This window comes from Punica granatum, chromosome 5, assembly GCF_007655135.1.
Source record: "Punica granatum isolate Tunisia-2019 chromosome 5, ASM765513v2, whole genome shotgun sequence".
NCBI classification, from domain to species: domain Eukaryota; kingdom Viridiplantae; phylum Streptophyta; class Magnoliopsida; order Myrtales; family Lythraceae; genus Punica; species Punica granatum.
The window spans coordinates 4,855,788-4,877,024 of record NC_045131.1 but is presented as its reverse complement, the minus strand read 5'-3'; the positions used below and the strand labels follow the sequence as shown (position 1 = coordinate 4,877,024).

At 38.1% G+C, this 21,237-nt stretch overlaps 3 protein-coding genes across 5 annotated transcripts; 1 reads left to right on the top strand and 2 right to left on the bottom strand.

The window, feature by feature from the left end:
• The first annotated feature begins 8,366 nt into the window (after positions 1–8,366).
• On the top strand, positions 8,367–10,572 carry LOC116207043 (pentatricopeptide repeat-containing protein At4g39620, chloroplastic). Of its 2 annotated transcripts, none has more exons than XM_031539898.1 (3): positions 8,367–8,781; positions 8,929–9,525; positions 9,670–10,572. In XM_031539898.1, the coding sequence occupies exons 1-3, from the start codon at positions 8,395–8,397 to the stop codon at positions 10,240–10,242; spliced, it is 1,557 nt and encodes a 518-aa protein (XP_031395758.1). In that variant the 5' UTR covers positions 8,367–8,394; the 3' UTR covers positions 10,243–10,572. The 2 variants fall into 2 exon arrangements, with proteins under 2 accessions (XP_031395758.1, XP_031395759.1); XM_031539899.1 differs by having other exon boundaries at positions 8,369–8,781; positions 8,983–9,525.
• Positions 10,573–10,692: 120 nt separating this feature from the next.
• LOC116207044 lies at positions 10,693–13,439 on the bottom strand. Its single transcript, XM_031539900.1, has 7 exons — positions 13,046–13,439; positions 12,377–12,671; positions 11,817–12,155; positions 11,682–11,728; positions 11,462–11,524; positions 11,129–11,264; positions 10,693–11,009 (listed from the first exon to the last, which is right to left on the bottom strand). Exons 2-7 carry the CDS (start codon positions 12,495–12,497, stop codon positions 10,993–10,995), a joined length of 723 nt encoding a protein of 240 aa, XP_031395760.1. The 5' UTR covers positions 12,498–12,671; positions 13,046–13,439; the 3' UTR covers positions 10,693–10,992.
• A 241-nt stretch (positions 13,440–13,680) lies between these two features.
• LOC116207045 lies at positions 13,681–17,214 on the bottom strand. 2 transcript variants are annotated; one of them, XM_031539902.1, is made up of 4 exons: positions 16,974–17,214; positions 15,699–15,771; positions 15,351–15,605; positions 13,681–14,059 (listed from the first exon to the last, which is right to left on the bottom strand). In XM_031539902.1, exons 2-4 carry the CDS (start codon positions 15,699–15,701, stop codon positions 14,012–14,014), a joined length of 306 nt encoding a protein of 101 aa, XP_031395762.1. In that variant the 5' UTR covers positions 15,702–15,771; positions 16,974–17,214; the 3' UTR covers positions 13,681–14,011. The 2 variants fall into 2 exon arrangements, with proteins under 2 accessions (XP_031395762.1, XP_031395761.1); XM_031539901.1 differs by lacking the exon at positions 15,699–15,771.
• Between the last annotated feature and the right edge of the window lie 4,023 nt (positions 17,215–21,237).

The following is a 21,237-nucleotide window of genomic DNA, read 5'->3' as shown; positions in this document are numbered from 1 at the left end:
ATCCTTACCATTTCACCACCAATGCATCTTTGATTTGACTTACAAATTCAATTTATATATCATAATAATGAAATGTAAGACCTCTATAACTATGTAAAATTTAAAAAAGAATTAATGTGTAAATATGATTGTAAATCAAATATTGTGCATATATTTCATTAAATTTTTTTCCTTTTGATGGTAAGTTTGAAGATTGCATCTTTATTATATAAAAACACTATAGATGAGGTAAAATACACAAAAATATTAGCAACTATTTTTTAAAATCAATATTTGCATAATGTAATCAACACTTACAAATAATAAAAGACATCTTTTATTGTGGAGAGTTAACATTTTTTAATCGATATCTAATAAATTTTCTATGTTAAAGTAAAAATAATCCAGCAAACTTCAACCATTAATCTAATTACTTTGTCGATAAAATTTGTTAAGTTGGAGGCAAATGTTTATTCAATTTAGAGGCAATTGTAATTTACCTCTAAAAGAATATATTGGGGGCAAATACAATTGGATTTAGAAGTAATTAAATCTTTTGCTTCCTAAAAGCGGATTTAGTGACAAATTTTCTTTATGTCTCTACTTAATATATTTCCAAAAGGTTATTTATTAGAGGCAAAAGATTTTTTTGCTTTTAGAAATTGTGATATAGATTTATTATTATTAAAGTATAAATATTTGGTGCTATAGAGACACATAAAATCCATATAAGAGGCATATATTATATTTGTCTCAATATAAGAGTTTTAGAGACAAATTTTGTCATTGCCTCTTAATATTTGTCTCTAATAAGGGTATTTCTTATAGTGACACCGAAAAATAACGTACGTACTGACATTGATCTCTCCGGCTGGTTGATGAATGGAGATGATATTTATTTCTAGGGTTCATCGGTAGGAGCGGTAAAATCATAGTTTAGTTGGCAATGATGAGCAAAAAATAAAATAAAATGGAATGTATATTTTTATTCGTTTGTATTTATCGTGCCGAACATCTCTTTCAGCTTTGGAGTAAAAACAAATACATGACGGGGGGATGTCCGAGGTGTATGTTGCATATGTTTTATTCACACAAGCCTTTCATTCTTGGAGCTGTCACGAAATCAAGACAAGTATTACACGACATTGGATATTTGTGAACTCAAATATTCGGAAGCCCGATAGATACCGACTAATCCAATCGAGTTAGATCGATCTATTAAGGGTAAATCTCTCTTAGCGTGAATGAAGTCCTCCTTTTTAAATGAATAAAAGAGGTAAGGAAATTATCAGTGTGAATGTCCAATTTAAGTCATAACTATAAACATATGATTGTCGATTCAAGGATCTTAATTCGTTAATACGACTGCAATGAGGTTTCAAAGGAGTACTTTTCCATTCACAAATCTATGGGAAATTCTAACATGACTATATGTCATAATGATACGTTTAGTATTTTAGTTCAAATGTTTAGTATTTTAGTTAAAATATTTAGTATTTTTGCTATTTGTGATGAATTATACAAAATACCAAACACTTCAATCGTAATATTAAACACTTAAATTAAAAATAGAAGTAAAAAACACTCGTACTAGTCGCGATTACTAAAAATATTAAACACTTAAACTACTAAACGCTTAAATTGAAAGTACTAAACGTGGCATGGTGACACGGGGTCATGTTAGCAATACCCCCACATCTATAATAAGATTACTAGTACCGCAAGTCTCTTTAACGCTCAATCTAATCCTTGGAATAATAATGCATTATTAATCAATTATCAATTAAGGTAGACCTTACTGATAAGAATTGAAAATGTCTTTGTCAGATCATAATCATAAATATATTAAAAAATATGAGTGTGTAATGACATACTTGGCTTGGCTAGAATTATAGATGTTGTCCACATTATTCCATATAAAGACTTTGTTTAGTTGAAGCGATGAAATTAGCCTTTTATGTTATATAGTTTAATTGAAGGAAATGCAAGGCCACACACGACTATATCAGTAATCGTTGATGGATCTACAATTTAAACTCAGGGGAGTGAGGCCTTTCAAGGGCGAATGAGAAGATACCTTTCTCAAGTTAGCAAAGCAAATGTACGAAATTTTATCAAAATTTAAAAAACGGTATGTAAATTTCTTTAAAACATCAATATTTTAGAGAGAGGTGACTGCTTTTTTTTTTTTTTAAGAAGCCCCGTCCACCTTTGTAAGTAATATCGAAAATAAAAGCTTTATCTGGAATGATCAACCATACTCTTTCGGAACGCGAATGAACAGCTAAGGATAAAAATCAAAAGAAGATAGCATACGTCTCTCTCTCTCTCTCTCTCTCTCTCTCTCTCTCTCTCTCTCTTTTTGGCTTTTGGTGAAGATACATCGTTATTTTTGGATAGTGAGAATCCATTGATATAATTAATTATCCTGTTGTAATGGGATGAGCTCTTTTCGATGCTACTTTGCCTGTGGTTAATTCCAAAAATCCCTGCATTATCTATATGTACACGCATATGTCATCTTAAGGTACGGTTCGTATTCTGCCTAGCTTATTTGCATATTTACCCTTTTTTTTTCGGTGCATTTGGGGCCGAAGCCCATACTTTTGCATATATACTTTAAGTACGTTGATATTATAATTAATCTTTCAAAGACAGACAATATTCCAAACATATTGAATTACTATCGGGACCTCACGAATTAATTACAACCGGTCATTGGATATTGTACCTCTAGTAATTCAATGAGGATAGCCTTTTTTTTTTTTTTTTCGATCTGTAAGCTTTGCTCTTCTTATTAAAACTTCAGATGGAAACAGGACCCATTCAATTGGGTTACTAGGAAAAGGGGGTACACAGACCAAACCAAAAACAAAGGCTTTCACAGAGCCTCAATGACACTCATGTCAAATAAAAAATTATACAAATAGTCCTACTGTAATACATCCCAATTTGAAAGCAGTTTTTTGTACTGCGCTGAAATGGTCTTCTTCTCAAGATCCTTAATTCCACACAGCCTATAACGAACAAGACCTTTAATTTGAGCAAGGACTCAATCAGTGGTAGGAGCCAAACCAGAGAAAATGCAATCATTTGGAGCCTTCCAAACAAAGTAGAGGTGGACATGTCACAATAATCTGGTAACTGTAGCTTTCAGGGTCTTGCCTCTCAGCTGTCGAATGGCCAAGACAACCTCAAAGTTCCAATCACTGCATTCTCTACACTCAACGATAAGCAATAGAACAGAATTCCATACTTCTTTCGAAAAGGAACAACTGAAGAACAAATGGTTTCTGTTCTCTTCTGCTTCATTGCATAACATACAGGTGGTGTTAATGTCAGTCTTCCACTTCTTAATCCTATCCAACATGGACAGTTTATTCTGAATAGCAAGACAGGACACGAAGCAGTGCTTCGAAATACTCAGCTGCATCCAGACAAACTTGTGCCAGTTAACTTTATTCCCCCTTCTTCTCATGCTATTCCAGGCACTAGAAATGGTAAAGACCCCTCTATGCTCAGGGCACCACAACAGGTAATCCTCTTTGCTATTATCAGGAGTCATAGATTGCAGCCCCTCTTGGATAAGACTCATTGCAACTTTTTTACTGGATCTCCATACCTAGGATGTGCCATTAATGACCTTGGCAACTCTGGAAGTTAAAGGAATACCGGTGCCAAGAGTCCTACCATGAACAGTAGCATATAAAGGACTTAAGGGATGCCAATTATCATACCAAAACCATGTTCGGAGCCCATTACCTATTTTCTGTTTGATCAGCTGATAACACTGATTCTTTCAACTTCAAGATCTTTCTCTAGGCATATGAGCATAGACTAGGTACAGAGAGGGTCCAGAAATTCTTGCCCTGCATTATCCCATACCGAAAGTTGTTTTATGCCTAGGCCTCCTTCACATTTTGGTAAGCAAATGGTGTCCCAATCTACTTTTGCTTTCCCAGCTGCACTACCATCCATACCATTCCATAAGAAGGATCTGCACTTTCTTTCCACAACTTTGATTATCTTCTTTGGGAGAATAAAGGATCCACACCAGAAATTAAGTAAAGAATGTAAAATTGACTGAATTAGTTATAATCGACTCGCGTAAGACAATTTCTTGGCATTCCAGCAAGTAATTCTCTGTGTGATATTCTCAATAAGTGGCTTGTAGTCCCTATCAGTTAATCTACCTGGTATGAGAGGAACACCAAGGTATCTATCTTACTGGTAAGGGCCCATGACGAAAGCCACTAATAGAGAGCATTTGGCGAACAACATTCTGCTCCACCCCTCCTGTGTAAAGTTCAGTCTTATTGGGGTTTAACTTTAATCTAGACATCAAATAGAATTCATGAAAGATACTCAGTAGTGCCTCAACAGAGTTAATGTCGCCCTTCAAGAATATCAACAGGTCGTCTGCAAAGCCCAAGTGTGTTAACTGAACTTTAGAACAATTAGGATGATATAAGAGAAGACCTGCATCTGTTGCAACATTCAATAGCTGGGATAGGACTTCAATTGCCATAATAAATAGGTAAGGGGAAAGTGGTTCCCCTTGCCTAACACCCTTGCCCCCTCGAAAGTACCCTTCCGGGCTACCATTCACAGAGATAGAGAATCTTGCTCCAATAATACAGACCTCTATCCATTTGATGAGCTGAAAAGGAACATTAATAACTTTGAGTACATTCAGTATGAACTTCAAATCTAGTAAATCGAAAGCCTTCATTATGTCAACTTTGACGAGACATCTAGAGCTCGCTACAACAAATTTGTCATCTACTAACAGGTGATTTCCAGTACTGTAACTGTAAAATCTGTTAGTTTATCTTTTACCAACGGCATACATGTCGGCACAAGTCGCATTAGTATAGGCTTATCTAGCGGATATTGTGATCGTTAGTAAAGACCTCAACATGTTCTAACGCCCTCTAATACCGTTAATCTAGAATTTCCGTTCCTATAAATCTCTTTTACTAACAAAGAGGATTTGCCGTTGGGAGAAAATTCCGTTAGTACCTAGTAAACAATACAAACTGTTATTTTCATTAGCGTAGGTTGGAAAAGTTCTAATGGGAATTCATATTGATAATTTGTAGGTTCATTTCAGATTTTTTTTTGTCCCCATGTCATATTATTATTCAGTTTTTATTCTTTTTTTTTCTGTTGGACTACAAAAATCAAATATGATAATACACAAGAGAAATTGTGAAAATTAAGAAATATTATTACAAACTGAAATCATATGAATATACATTTTTCTCCATACAAAAGATTTTTACACAAATAATTGGAACATTCTACTTTTATATTTATCCTCGTTTCTAAGAAAATTGTTTATGTACTTCCTCATCTCAACTTGTTTAGCAACTTTCCTTCCATCCACGATGACAGCTCCATTGGCACTCGCACATGTAAGAACACCTAAATAAAGAAAAAGAAAGAATTACTAAATCGAACACTCAATATAGGCCAAAGATATACCGGAGAATTTGAGGTAATATTTCATCTTCATCAAAGTCAGAGAACAAAGTCCAAGGATGTGAAAAATACCAAAGGAACATAAAATTGCAAAATAAATAAGTCATCAAAATAAATAAGTCATCAAATCGTTTTACTGTGTTAAACAATTAAAAAGGAGAAAAACAAGGATAAGACACAAAGAGAAGTCGTCCATACCATTGAAAAACAAAGGTCTTAATCTGATATTCTACTTTAGGATGCATATGATATTGGTTTATCCGCAACATGAAAAAGAATTTTAAAAGTAAAGAAAAGCCGCAGGAGATGGTCATAGATAATTTCATACACCGTCAATTAGATTAAAAAGATACATACCTCTATGGCTGGAAAAATGGTGCCCATTTAAGTGGGACATAGATCATCATGAGACCCAAGTACGTGAATCATACTGATCATCAATTCAGATCTGAACTTGATGGGTTCGCCCAGGAGAGAGGGGGCCCCATTAATAGGGTATGAAGGCAGGTCTATTTGATCACAATATTGACGGAAGCCTAATCCTATTCTCGCTTCGTTTCTTGTCCTCTCTGCAACTGGTTCTAATAGTAATAGGAGATCGAATAGGGCAAAGGAGGAAAAAACTAAGGATTTAATAGAATAAGTGGATTAGATAAGAGATAGTGGAACTACAAAAACAAGACCGATTGGTTGATTGATTTCAAAATTTTTGTTTGGCGCCTCTGATTCGTTGAATCTGCTGTACTTAACGAAATATTGATGTCAATGAATAAAAACCTCGAGTCGATCAGCCAAGATCTTAGTTATGCACTTATAAATGATGTTGCAGCAAGAGATGGGCTGAAATCAACCAACCATTTTAGTGGGATTAACCAAAGTTACCCCGGTAGTAGTATTCACACCACCCAAAAGTTTAGAGCTGGTGAAAAAAATTCAGAATAGCCTCGAGAGAAGTCCCCACCAATAAGTGTTATAGCCATCAGGGCCAGGCGCCTTGTCACTTCACATGGCCCATAGGGTGTCTTTTTTATTTCTTCTGTTGTCACGGCTCTGATGCTCTAAAAGTGATGAGTTGTTGAAGCAAATTCTAGGTCACCCCCAGTCACATTTGGATCAGAGGTACCGAGTAGCTCAGAATAAAATCCCACTGCTTCTTTAGCAATACTTACAGGATCATCCAGCCTTTCACCTTGATTAGAGTAAAAAGAACTTTTATTGTTGTCCTTGCCCCTTCTTGTTTTAATCATCCTGTTGGAAGAAGATGGTATTATTAGGGCCCTTCATAATCTGTTCTTGAACCTCAGTAACGAGTGTATGAGCATGTTTAACTTTGCTACTTATGGCAGAGAAATTCTCCTTATTAAATCTCTTCAAATGCTCCTTAAGACTTCTGAGCTTAATGCATAATAGTCAAAAACATTGGAGATCCAGCTACACCTGCAGACCAAACATTCCTTACCAGATCAAAATATGCTGGATGGTTAGACCAACAGTTGAAATACCTGATAGATCTTTTGGATTGAGGCCTCTCAAGTAAAACAACAGATTGGTGCGTTTGGTTTCAAAGTTAAAGTAACTTTGATTTTGATTGTGGAAATGGATAAATGATTGTGTAGTGTATTGAGTTAAAGTTAAAGTTAAAATTTTTTACTTGGAAAATATATATTTTTGTTGTGTAATGTGTTGAATTAAAGTTAAAGTTAAAGTTAAAATTTTAGGAAAGCGAGGCCTTTCAAAAGCAATCGGGAAGACCCTTTTTCCAAATTAAAGAGCGGACCGAGAAAATTTTATTAAAATTTGAAAAATCTAATTTTTCTAATTTTTGTTGGTTCAACTGCTCTTAACCCGGTCCATCTTTGTAAGTAATGTCGAAATATAAAAGCTTTGTCAGGACGATCGGACAGACTCGTACAGATCCAACATGAATTGCTGAGGATAAAAATTAGAAGAAGATACCGTACTTCTTCTTCTTTTTTCTTTTTTCTTTTGATGAGTGAAGATACATCGTTATATTTGAATAGTGATGATCCATTGATATATATGAAAAATCGCTGCATATTTTCGATGTGGTTAATTCCAAAAATCGCTGCATTATCTATATGAAAACACATATCATACTTACGGATGGTCCGTATTCTACCCTAACTTATTTTTGCATGTATACTTATCAATATTAATCTTTCAAGGACATACAATATTTCAGACATATTAATTGATATCAAGACCTCACGGATTGATTAGAACCAGTCATTGGATATCGTACGTAAAGCTCGCAGATTAGGTTTTTTTCATACTATTGTAAAGAATTATATGGTGCAATCATTTTTTTAATGGTAATTGAATATTAATTAATAAATAAATAATTTATTAATTATTTAACAATTAAAAAGTTGATTACACTACGTCACTGATTGCACTATGCAAGTGATTTCACAATTACTTAGGTTCAACACTTGCTTAACCGTGCAAAATGTGCACATTTTCAGCTGCCGTATCACTTCGAGGATTACATTGGACACCTGCGGATGTTAATTGGGCTTTAGAATTCAAACTTGAGGCTCACAGTTGGACCAATGCCTAAAATTAAACCATTTAGCACGTTGGCTAATAACTGCTACCTGATCCTGCCGAGAATCAACCTATCTTCTTCGGCATTGCTAAAGATTTTTATAGCGCGACCCAACCCAAACACTTCTCGGGACGCCATTATCACAAAGTATCAGTAACAAACTGGATGCTCAGATGCCGTGAAAGTCAAAGCCGTCAACACGGTCCGTCGTTTCAATTCTATGATAATGAATAATTCTATGGGGCATGTTTATAATAAATAAAAAGTTTGGTGGCAGAAATGAAATATCAACGAATATTCCCACCAAATTTGGTTATCCTCGAGCCCTTCAAGAACCCCTCATTTCGCAGTGACTGAGAACTATGCCCCTTCTTCATTCACCGCTGCCATCTCCTTCTTCGACTTCCTCTTCCTCGTCTTTGCCATCTCTCAATCTCCACCACCCGCCCTTTACTCTATCCAGGAACTACGGTTTTGCCCTCTCATGGGGTCCTATGAACCTCACCCGGAAGGCGCTTGGAGCCCGAGTCGCCTGCGTGTCGACCCGGCCGAGGAGGAAGTCGGCCGTGCAGGGGGAGGATGCGCAGGCGGAGGCGCAGGAGCTGGTTAGGGTTCTGTTGAGGAAGTTCACCGACAGGGAGCCCTTGGTGAAGACGCTGAACAAGTACGTGAGGATCGTGCGGACGGAGCACTGCTTCCTCCTCTTCGAAGAGCTCGGCAAGTCCGAGAAATGGACTCAGTGCCTTGAGGTCAGCTATCTAATCTCTCTCTCATTGAAGCTGCTATTCTCATTCTCTGGCTCTCTTTGATTGAAAGTTGGGATTTTTCATGCAATTTCAGCTTCTGCAAGGCATTTGGGCGTTCATTATTGTTTTGGGTAACATTGGGTTTGGCAGATTCAATCGGCAATCCCTTCGTTGAGTCGCCTCGTGCTTGTTCTATGCTTTCAGGTGTTTAGATGGATGCAGAAACAGAGATGGTATATTGCTGATAATGGAGTTTATTCGAAGCTAATCTCGGTGATGGGAAAGAAGGGCCAAACTCGAATGGCGATGTGGCTCTTCTCGGAGATGAGAAATAGTGGTTGCCGTCCCGATACTTCTGTCTACAATTCGTTGATTACGGCTCACCTCCACTCCAAGGACAAAGCGAAGGCTCTTGCAAAAGCTCTGGGCTACTTCGGGAAGATGAAAAGCATGGAGAGATGTAAGCCCAACATCGTGACCTACAACATCCTCCTGAGAGCCTTTGCTCAGGCAGGTAACGTGGAGCAAGTGAATGACTTGTTCAAGGATCTCGAGGAGAGCATTGTGTCACCGGATATTTACACGTTTAACGGAGTGATGGATGCGTATGGGAAGAATGGGATGATCCGAGAGATGGAGTCAGTGCTTTCCCAAATGAAGAGCAATCAGTGCAAGCCCGATATCATCACCTTCAACTTGCTGATTGATTCATACGGAAAAAGGCAGGAGTTTGAAAAGATGGAGCAGGTAATGTAGAACTATGGGATTGCAATCAACAGAGTGACAAGAGAACGTACATTTGGCGAAAAGAAAAAAAATTGAAGATCAAAATGTTGCTAATTCAATTGAAATATATCTTCTTTAAATTTCTGACGAGTTATGTAGCTGCAGGTCTTTAAGAGTCTGCTGAGGTCCAAAGAGAAGCCGACATTGCCCACATTCAACTCAATGATCATAAACTATGGGAAGGCGCGTCTCCGAGAAAGGGCAGAGCACACATTTAAGAGGCTCACTGATATGAAGTACACTCCAAATTTCATCACTTATGAAAGTCTCATAATGATGTATGGGTTCTGCGACTCTGTTTCTAGTTCTCGGGATGTGTTTGATGGGTTGATGAGATCAGGGAAGGAGATCAGGGTTTCGACCCTAAATGCAATGCTCGATGTTTACTGCATGAATGGTTTGCCTGAGGAAGCAGACAGACTTTTCGAGCGTGTGAGAGGTTTTGGGGTTGTTCCTGATGCCACGACTTATAAGCTTCTTTACAAAGCATACACGAAGGCCAACAAAAAGGAGCTTGTGGAGAAGCTGCTGAGACATATGGATCGGGACGGGATAGTGCCCAACAAGAGATTCTTCCTCGAAACTCTTGAAGTTTCCGGGTCGTCTTCAACGGATGGAGCAGATTCAACCAGTGACAAAGCAGGTTTGAAAAGGACAGAATTGTCTGTAAAGGCTTAGTTGGAATTAAGTCGAAGCTAGATCAATGCTGAAAACAGGCATTTGCGGAATCCAAAGGTTGAAGTTTGCTTCAAACCAACCTTTGCCATTCCTTAAATTTCCGTTCATGAAATTGATCTTCCCATCTATTCTTTGACGATAGAATGTGCTCAAGCCTCCTTATGGGAGATCCCAAAGTGACCTGTGAAGCCAATTGTCAGGATTCCGGCTGCAAGTGCCATTAGTGTTCTTTCAATAGTTTCATCAATTTAGAGTTTTACCGTCATGCTGTAGTATTTGTTAAGCTGTATGTTGAGCAAGGTAAAAGTTTGAAATTTATTTAGTTGGAAATTGGATCTGAAATTCTGTATCCAATTTCATAATACATCTTTTAACATTAAACTTAAAAATCAACATGAGACATTGCACTTCTGCGCATTCACTGCATAAGCAATCGATACAGTGATCAAGTGAAATGTGGAACTCCTTGTAATTGATCAGTCTCGAATAACACTCTGCGGGACTATGACTATGAGATGGAAAAACTGCTAAAGTTACAATCTAATTTGCAGATTTGTGGAAGAGTAACAGTTCCAGCAGTTCATGTAATGTCGAGAATCGGTAAAATACAGCTAAGGCAGCAGGGAAAGAATATATACACAACTCGAGGCTAGTATACAAAGCTCAATACGAAACAACACCACAATTCCTGAATTGATCATCTTCACGTATCTGGGCCCATGATTGAATTCCTCAATATGGAACAATCAATCACGTTTCATCTGATTCTGCAATATGCAGAAGATTGTATAAGAATCAGTGGCATCAATGGTGGTGCAGAAAATATAATCTAAATAAACCAGAAAGAGAAAAGAGACGGAAGGGAGAGTGAAGAAAGCAAGGATACCTTTAATTGGTTCCATGTCCTCTTCTTTGTAAACACCGAGGGGAGAACCATGAACTGATAAAAGCATTTCGCCGGGTTTCGGTTGCCTCAGGGACTTGGGAGTCATCCCTATTGAGAGCCTCATTTGGTTACTCAACTGCAAATATCCACAATTCATGAAAGCTAATTCAGGGGTTCATGTAATATAGGAGTGACTCGTACTGAGTCATACAATCTCAGTATTCAACTTGATCAAAGAAATGAATTAGAAGAGGTACTCCTAATTTTCATTATTCAACCAAATATCATGTAAGACAAAAAATCTATGAATAAAGAAATGATCAAGGAACTCACCCCCGGGGTTCTGAGAGTGTCCTGCAGCCCCATCATCTGACTATCTGATGGCTCGTCCAAAACCTAGTGGCCAAATTATGCAGATCACAATTTTAACCAAGAAATTGTTACTCAAATGCCCTGTTTGTTCAGTCAGGATTGAAAGGAAAAATCCCAATGTCTGCCTCTCGTCATATTATTCAAAAACTAAGGAAGAAAGTGAAGATGAAAGAGAGCATACAAGGTCTCTGATCTGCAGATTTTCAGCGTTTAGGAAGCCTGTCTTCACTGCAAGAAGGAAAAGGGTATATTTCAATGAGTATGGATGGTCCATTCTTCAGAACATCACTAATCCAAACAAGGGGCAAAGATATACCAGTTTTGCTAGATAACTCTAAGCCACCAAAATATGGAAAGGCAGTGGAGCAGTCAGAATAAGCTATTGACATCCGACGAAGAAGTGAAGCATGTAGATCATATAAGTTAGCATTGCTGAAAGATGGGTTGGCATCGTTTTCTTTCCACTGCATCTCAAATTGGCCATCCCTATCATCTCTTATGACAGACACGTTAGGAAGGCTTTCATTGAAAAATTGAGCTGCAGGACCATCCATCTGCTCCTCACTGATGTATGAACGGAGTAAACGCAACCCTGTTACCAAGTGCTCGATCTCTACATCCCGAATAGCCCTAATTGCAGCAACTTTCCGTTCAACTGGGAACATAGAGCAAACATATTTTCACCAAAGCAATCAATAAGCATTCTCAACAAGGAAAAAAACAAATCCTTTGAGAGTAAAGAGGAACTTGAAACTACTAAGAGCATACTCAGAGGATTACGAGGTAATACCAGAGATGGATCCTTTTGAGTATGAAACAGTAAGTCATGAATTTCAAGCAAAAGAATATAATAAAAAACTGAAATTTGTTATGCACCTTCCTGATCTACCCAGCTGTCTTGCTCCTTGTATTGGAAATTCTTCACATTGGCCTTGTCATCGGCGTTCCCAGATGACAGGACAGGTTGTTTGACAGTTTTCTTCCTTCCTCTTGGCATTCAGACAGGTACCTCGTCTCAGAAATAAACTGAAGGTTTGGCTATGGAGAAAGAAATTCTGAACCAGATGTATATGGGTCTTATGTCCGGACTGCTAGATGGTCCCCTTGGTGGTAGCGCGACCGGACTCTTGTCCTGTTCGATTTCCCTTGGTGGGTGGGGTTTCACTCAAGACTATGAAGCCATTCGAAAGACAACAATCAGGTCTCTTCCAAAGACGTTAGCCAGCATACAGAAAATCCAAATTCTCAGCTGGAAATGAAAAATGCGAAATTCAAAATAGAACTAGACATTACAACTAATCTCCCATGAGTCTTCAAACCACTTCAATCACATCGTTGTGTGTTTCCATGCCCCAATTTATTCTTTGAGTGCATTGGCCAGACAATATAAGGTTCATTGCACAACAGTGCTACATCGCACTGAGATTCGGGATTTGCCCAGAAGGAAGCAAATTTGCTACTCCGGACATCCGGCGACTAACCGAAACCGGTACTCAATTAAACCAAAAGACAGAAATTACAAAAACCTAGGAATAGAGTCGGCACCTTTTTCACTTCGGTGGGGGGAAAGTGACTGAGCGTCTGTGGGTGGAAATTGCCGAGACTGAGAAGGGTCGGAATCGGATAGCAGCCAAGGAAAGGAGAAGAGCCAGATAACAAATCTCAGGAGATGGAGCAGATCGAGGGAAAGAGGATTGAAGAGGCTGAATGAATTGAGAAGTCTGATGGAGAGGATGAATGAAGCTATTTGAATTTCCGGGTCCCTCCACTCTCTCTCTCTCTTGCCTTGCGCGCTCTCTTTCTCTCTCTAGGCATCAAATTGGGCTTGAACGAGCCCGAAACCTTATTGGGCCTGGGCCTGCAGAACAAGAGACAAGACACTCGGAACCAAGAGGTTCTGCGTTGGTTCGGTTCTCAGTTGCCTATTTGCCCTGTTGGCATTGTTAGGTATGTTCGATTCCCGTCAACTCGTGCCGGGTTGACACTGATTTAATCAGGAAACTGGCAAAGTGATTCACGGAAGACATAAATTGTATCCGTCGGAAAGTATGGGAACGGTATCGACAGATAAACCATATAAATTGATTGACCGCGCGGTTCCGTATAAATTTGTATACAGATCATGTTTGTGGCTGGATGCAAGACACTTGACCGCACAAGTTCGGGGTAAAGAAAAGAGAGATTGGAAATTGGAATCTGATTTCAGCAACAATAAAAGGACACGGCCACACATTTTCCACTGAGATCAACGAGAAAGAAGAGCCTTCAAAAAATCGTACATTAAGCGAGGTTATGGAGGAAGATCCGAAACTCGGGCTTCTCGGAGACAGTCCGTCTCTTCACAAGCTTCATTGGTCGTCCCGATCTATATTCCGGGTTCTCTTCCTTCACTGACAGCAAACACAATAATCTACCATTACAATCTATAATCCAATCATACGTTTTGTAGCAGCTTCACGATCATCCAGAGAAGACCGAGATATTCGGATGGCTCCATATGCCTCAAACCTCTCAGGCTTTCACGCAACAGTTGAAGTAGCTGAAGATGCTTCTCCTTGCCTGTCACACACGTCACAAGAAACATTCCATCAGAAAAACACAATCTATAATGCACCGAAAAGTTTTGATAGCTTGGACCAAAGATGAGTTGTAATGGTATGTTGGTTAATTATTAGTTGCTCGATAGAGACAGAAACGAGAAATACAGTCCAACATTTCCGCTGAACTAATCAATGTGCCCCTCCCTAAAAGGCACAAGAAAGCAACCCAATTAGCCCCACTTGCGCTTTGGTTTGGTTCATCCATAAATGCCACACAATCCCATTGTTTCCTCTTACGGTGAAGGTTTGATTACCTGTCCCTGTCAAGCTCAATCGTAGCATCCATACAGGGGAATTGGCAAATCTTTGCTAAGTGGCATTTACTCAAGGGCCAACTTCGATTTCTTCGAAACACTTGTCTGATGCCTTAGGTTGTAAGAATGAAGCATCAGTGACTAACTGAGCCTCCTCCTCTTTACCACAGCATAAGATCTCACATCTTCTTATTACTAATTGATTAGTTAACAGATGAAGAGTACTTAAAATGATACCTGATAAAGTAAGAACAGGTACCAGAAGCCAAGATAAGAACAGAATTGCAAAAGGAGGATCAAAAAAGAATTCTTTTTCGGCGATAAAACATTAAAAAATTTGGGAGGTCAAGAATCAGCAGATTCCCAATCCACATGGGTGCTCTGTGTCCCAGATGCCTCTGCAATTTCCTTTTGTTTTTTTATGTCATCCACCAACACCATAAATTATATTATGTACTAAACATACTTGTCTCGGCGGTAATCAACCGACTTACTAAAATTATGTCAACAAGGGTTATGTTACTTGAGTAAGCATCTGGCGATCAAAAGCTCCAACAGGTGTAGTTTTACATACTATGAGGATATAGGCAGCTTGAGTCTCTTTGCTGTCTTGGAAGATATAATTCTTAAAATGGGCTCTTGTTTTTTTTTTAATTGCTGAGAAAAAACAGAATGGTTTGTGATTTTCGCCTAGTTTCCGGTTATCTTTGTGTTCATCGGGTGGGTGTGTATACTTCAAAATACGAAAGTAGTTGGCATCTGCCACTAAAAGCAACCCTACGTCAGTCATCCACCACGTTAAATAACAACAGAATACCCTCAACCACATGAAGGGCATAATCACATGAACTGATCTATTATCTCACTGTCCATATTCTGCTACCATATCAACCACTACTTCTAAAGTTGCAAAACCACCAACATGTATATATATTTTATCTTAAAAACAGGTGCGTCAAATAAGTAAAGAAACCAGATATGTGCATGAAATCTCACCGTGGGTGAGTGGGTGTGGTGGTGGCTCTGTTGGTAATCGTCATGGTGGTCCCTGTGGATGGTGGCCGTGTTTGATTTAGCAGCATTTGGAGTGATCAGCTCTTCCTCATTTCCGATACTGGCTCTGGAGACATCCCTCTTGTTCTGCTTCCTCATTTCCCTTATTTTCGTGAAGTCGAGAGAGTAGTCAGGGACCTCTCCCTTCATGTCCCAATCCCCAAACTGCGGCACTGATAGCCATGGACCATTGCCCTTCTGCGCACAAAAAAGTCCACATCTTAATGGCACCCTCGTCTCAATTAAGAAGACATACATAACTAAAAACAAGTAAAAAGAGACTGAAAATACCATATAAAGTTCACAGGCAGTTTTATTCCTCAAACTTGTATTAGTTCTATATATATGTTCATCAAATTTGCACCTGCTGGCACGTCATATCGCCAAAATAAGATTGACTTCAGAAAGCATGATTAAGAGATGAAATTGGGAAGGCTGTTTATGTGAATTCGGGATTAAAAGCATTCCAAAATTACTAGGCTCGAATCTCCATATCATTCCAATCATATCGAATGTCCTTGAAGAGACTATTAGAGCCAATTCTATCATCGACTTGCACAAAAAACATTAACTTACAGCATTACACAGGAAGAGATGGAACAGAACTTGGAAAAGTTCAAAGTCCAATGTCGACCACAAATTCTTCAAAATTCCAAAATATTATATTAAGGTCAACTTATTAACATAAACGGTGTTGCCCGACTGCGCCACACAGAGCGGTTCTAATGCAAAAGGGCCCACGTAAATGCAGGAACATTTACTGACCGAGAAATGTCAATTGTCAGACAAGATATAATCAAAGTCCATTATTACGACTTTTCAAATGTTTGAAAAAAGAAAAGAAACTTAACGTGATTACATGATTGCGTTGGAAAGAACTGTTACAAAAGCCATCCTTTTGACGAAAAAAAGAAGGGAGCTTATCCGGTCCCGGGCTGGAACCGGTCCAGTTGAACAACAATCGGCTATGTTCAACTGGTCCGGTTCCCCGGGGCTGAATAAATTTTCAAAAGAGAATGACAAAAAGGAAAGAAGATGGCATGGGAACTCTGACCCTCCACCAGCTTTTCCTCTTCCGACAAGCGGTCTTGTTCAAATTTCATAAACTCCATACCCATATGGCTCGAATTCATCTCTACCGAGGACTCTGAACATCAAAAATCGAACTTTTGAGCCGAAGTGATTCGACGCTCGAACGGGAATTAGTCCCGGCCTGTACGTGCTCTCACCGAAAAACAAAATCGTGTTTTTGACCATAATTTGCACAAAGCAAATGCAGTCAGCTCTTCGCTACCGGAATCGCGACCGACTACTGCTCTTAGATTGCAATTTGGCCGTTACTTCAGACGAAGCGGACTCAAGTAAGCTTTACCGACGGACTCGTGACGGCAAAACTTTCATTGAGTCGCCAAACATAAATATTTACTCACAAAACATGCAGCCAGAGCTGTGATCAGTTGCCAATGGCTCCCCCTACTCGCTGACCCTTTACATCTCCAAACCTTTGTAGATATCCTTAAAGTGAAAACACAACACATAGAGGGAGTGGTAGAGAGAGAGAGTCACCTCCTTACGATCCTCCATGGAACTGACTGCAACGAAAGCTTCACCAAGCAAGCAACAGAGCAGAGCAATCCGAAATTCGGGTGCAAAATCTCTAGCTCGTATCACTCGGATACTCCGCAGAATTAAGAGAGAGAGGAGACAGTGGAGAGGAAAAGCACTGTGTATTGAAACGAAGGTGAGGCACTACAGCGCGATGACAGCACGACCAGGACAGAAGCAGAGGAATCGGCTCTGACATCCTTTACCCCCCTCAGATATATATACATGTTTTTTTTTTATTGACATATGGCCTCTCGGTTCGCAATATTTTACGATGCTGCCACTGCCCGCACACGCTTTCTAAAGCTGTTATACTATGGCTTGTACGTGTCTCAATTTTGCGGGACCCCCCGTGGCTCCGTCGCTGGAATTTCCCTTTGCCAGTTGTCAATGCAAATGCAAAAGAGAAATTATGCCATTGTTAGGTTATTAATAGTAAAGAGATTTTACCGATGATTTCGCTTATTTCATTTAATTAAGATCTCAAGCAAGATGTATAGGAAATTTTTAATTGAGATAAATTTATTCTTTAGTGAATCGACCTCATTCGAACTGAATTAGTCATAGTAAGTTGGATTTATGAATACTAAAGTAAAAAAATAATGAGATTTTTTTCTTGGACTAATGACTCAAAAAATCACTAACTTTACAAATTTTTCTCAAATTTAGCACAACTTTTTGAAATGACACGTAAAATCACCAATTCAGCTTTCGTTCTCACTTCTAGCATTCAGTCAACTCTCCCGTATTTTAACAAATTTTACTTAACGGCACCGGACCGTGCATTCGGATTGAATGAGTGACCCTACTGGATTTATCTAATAATTAATTATTCAAAAAAAAGTTAAAGGAGGAAAAATCAAAGGGAAAGGAAAGAGGTGGCTGGCGGCTATGCTGCCCACATAGGCGGCCACCCACCCCAATCGGGGTTTGGCAGCAACAGCTACCGTCGCGATGATCACAATTAAGGGGTGGCAACCGTGGTCAAGGTCCCACCAGCCCTAATCGAGAGAAACCTCGATGGGGGAAGTAGGACCTCGACCGCGACCGTCACCCCCCAATTGGGGTCATCGGCGACCCCCAGTAGGGGGCGATCGCAATCAAGGTGCCATCCGCCCCAATTGAGATAACCCCAAAAATTGAGGGTTCTCTTAATTGGGGCAAGTAACAGCCACAATCGAGGCCATACTAGCCCCAATCGAGATAACCCCCCAATGGGGCTAATGGGGCCTCGATCGCAACCTCGACCCCCCAATCGAGATCGCCGACAACGACAGAGGTCACCGCTGACTCCGATTGAGGGGGTGCTAGCCGCCGGCGTGACTATTGCGACCGTCAGTCCCCTGCTCTTGTTTCCTCCAATTTTCAATCGATTTTTCTTTCTTTTTTTATTTCCAGAATAATTAATTCAGCGGGGTTTACTCATTCAATTCGGATGTGCCATGTGGCGCGGTTAACTAAAATTTGTTAAAATTGATGGAATGCTAGACGTGATAACGGAAATTGAGTTGGCAATTTTACACGTCATTTTAAAAGGTTCGTACTAAATTTAAGAAAAAATGCAAAGTTTATGAGTGATTAGCCCTTTTCTTCTCTTTGAACAACAATATATAGTTCACGAAACAAGTGTGTTTAGTTCCAACTTGTGATACATATTACATGATATACGTTATAACTTGTATACAAAAGTTTCTCGTTCAAGACGCGGTTAGCAAGCAATCCGACATATATCTCTTGTGGAAGAACTCATATTCGCTGTCCCTTGACTCAGATCAGCACTTGTGATCATTCTTCGCTGCTACATCAGGAGTCGTCCTCGATGGACACCTCGGCCCGTATATGTGGTGGCTGTGCTCCCACCATCGTGGCCATATCGGCTGATGTCACCAAGATTGGCTGCACAACATTCATGTTTACAGACGAGTTGGGAGACCGATCATTCTTAAAATTGATAACATTTCATTCGAGAATTTTGTTTATCAGATACTAAGAGTAAATTGAGAAGGCAAAATTCTTAACATGTACTAGATCATATTTGATTAAAGTGAATGAATATGTCATTTAAGAAGGCAAATCCCTTAAATTGTACCGGATCTTGTTCGATTAGAAATTGAACGAACAAATCTGTCATTTTTGAAATCTCTCTATTTTTTGGGAATCAAGAATTGAGTTTATAAATTACCGAGAATTATTTCTCCAAAGTAAACAATTTCTAGAATATGTGGTCACATGGCTCATCGGGTTAACATTGAAGACTTTGGATAACATTGAAGATTTTGGCTATGGAAATTGTATGGACAGGGTTGTCTGGACCACACCCTTGGAGATGACGGATTTAATTGCGTATAGCACATATATACACATTAACTAATAGTCATCCTTTTTTATTAATATATTTTCGCAGATCATGGATTAACTAGCTAGTTTTTCCTTTTCATGTTTGACATTAATTAATTGTGTAAAGCACCATTTACAGGCACAACAAAAATATTCAATCCCAAATGCTTTTTCATGCACTATTTACTGCAGAGCTAGAATACATTTATTTTATAAATCAAAGAAATGCAAAGCATGTAACCGGGTCTATCTTTCCGAAGAGCAAAAGATCCATGAGATCATGTATATATATATATATATATGTCGTTATTCAGTTCATCATTTGGGTTTTCTCTAATTTCTTAGTCTTAAAATTTGTCGGGCAGGCCCCCCGGGAGACTATAATAAATAATTGAAGATACAAACAGAAAGCATTCCCTTAAAATTTCGGAACAGCGACAGCTTTTATATAAGTGAGAATCCCATGAGCCGTTGAATGTTTTTCTTTCGGCTACTTGTTTATACCCACTTTTCGTATTTCACGATAAATGTGAGCTTTGATATATAACAGACCTAATGGAGCCCACAATTGGACCGACTCAATGGATAGTTGCTAAGGCCCATGTAATGTTGAGGCTATTAGCTTGGGGCACAACCTAATTTGGTCCGCCAAACGTGCTAATGTAGCTGCTGGAAGAGATGGCATTATTTCCATATTACGAAGATTCACAAAATTCCAATTTCGAACGATTGCAATTCTTGGGGTATTACTTGGCTATTAAGTAAGCGGAGATACATGGAAACAAATAATGGAAGAATGGCTAGCATGGTTGGAGAATCTGAGGTAGATGTCCAAGCATTGGAGGAAAGGAAATTTCCATATGGAATGGGCAAAAATATGGATGACTTCTAGAAGGGTTCGGCTATGGGTGAATTACCAATTTACTTAGATTTATTTCTCTTCTATTTTCTGTTATTTACACCATCAAATATTAAATAAGTGGGGAAAAAAATTTATAATTGGTATGAGACCTTTTTGAAATGTAATACTTTCATACAAAAAGTAAAAATTATAACGATTTCATATAAAAAGTTTGTATTTATGCTTCAATGTTAAACAATCCGTCAATTTTTGCCGAGTGGCCCCATGATGGTAGTTGACGTATCAAACAATACTAACTTGATTAATATATCAATAAAAAAAATTGGAAAAATACAACAAAATTTCAGAAAAATGTTAAAAAGTTTGAAACATACAATAGAATCTCAAAAATGCTTAAATTATATTTTTCAGAAAAGTTTTAAAAAACACCACGAAATAAAAAATCAATAAAGCTTCACAAAAATATCAAAAAAATCCCAAAAATACTAAATGAAAATATATTTTAAAGAAAATTTAAAATCACCACTATATCAATATAATACAACAATTTTTTAAAATAACAAAAAATTTGAAAAATATCATTAAGTTTATGTAAAATAACAAAATTATTTCGAAAATTACTAAAAATTAAAGAAAATTTTTCTTTTTTTTAAGACCACATAATCTTAAAAATACAATGAATTTTTTTAGAAAAATAACAGAAAATTGAAAATATACAATAAAATTTTAGAAAATAACAAAAAACTCTTGAAAAATACTAAGCTCATGTTTGGTTTTCGAGTTGGATAAATGATTCAACTCAACTTGATTTTGTGTAATAATTGTAAATGTTGACAAATATGTTAATGTGTGGAAATATATATATATATATATATATATATATAGATGTGAAGGTAGATGGGGAATTTGCTATTAAAAAATTGACTATAAAAATTGTTAGACAAAAATATGAGTGAGAAATTATTATTAAATGGCCGAAAAAGACAAAATAGAAATAATTATATTGTTGAATATCGGAAGAATATA

Coding starts and splice junctions, on each gene's coding strand:
- LOC116207045 (XM_031539901.1), bottom strand. Junction 14,060..15,350: donor ACCACACCCACTCACCCACG/GTGAGATTTCAT, acceptor CGTGTGTGACAG/GCAAGGAGAAGCATCTTCAG.
- LOC116207043 (XM_031539898.1), top strand. CDS start 8,395: ATGCCCCTTCTTCATTCACCGCTGCCATCTCCTTCTTCGACTTCCTCT. Junction 8,782..8,928: donor AATGGACTCAGTGCCTTGAG/GTCAGCTATCTA, acceptor TGGGTTTGGCAG/ATTCAATCGGCAATCCCTTC. Junction 9,526..9,669: donor AGTTTGAAAAGATGGAGCAG/GTAATGTAGAAC, acceptor ATGTAGCTGCAG/GTCTTTAAGAGTCTGCTGAG.
- LOC116207044 (XM_031539900.1), bottom strand. CDS start 12,497: ATGCCAAGAGGAAGGAAGAAAACTGTCAAACAACCTGTCCTGTCATCT. Junction 12,156..12,376: donor CAGCTGGGTAGATCAGGAAG/GTGCATAACAAA, acceptor CTATGTTCCCAG/TTGAACGGAAAGTTGCTGCA. Junction 11,729..11,816: donor AGAGTTATCTAGCAAAACTG/GTATATCTTTGC, acceptor TCCTTCTTGCAG/TGAAGACAGGCTTCCTAAAC.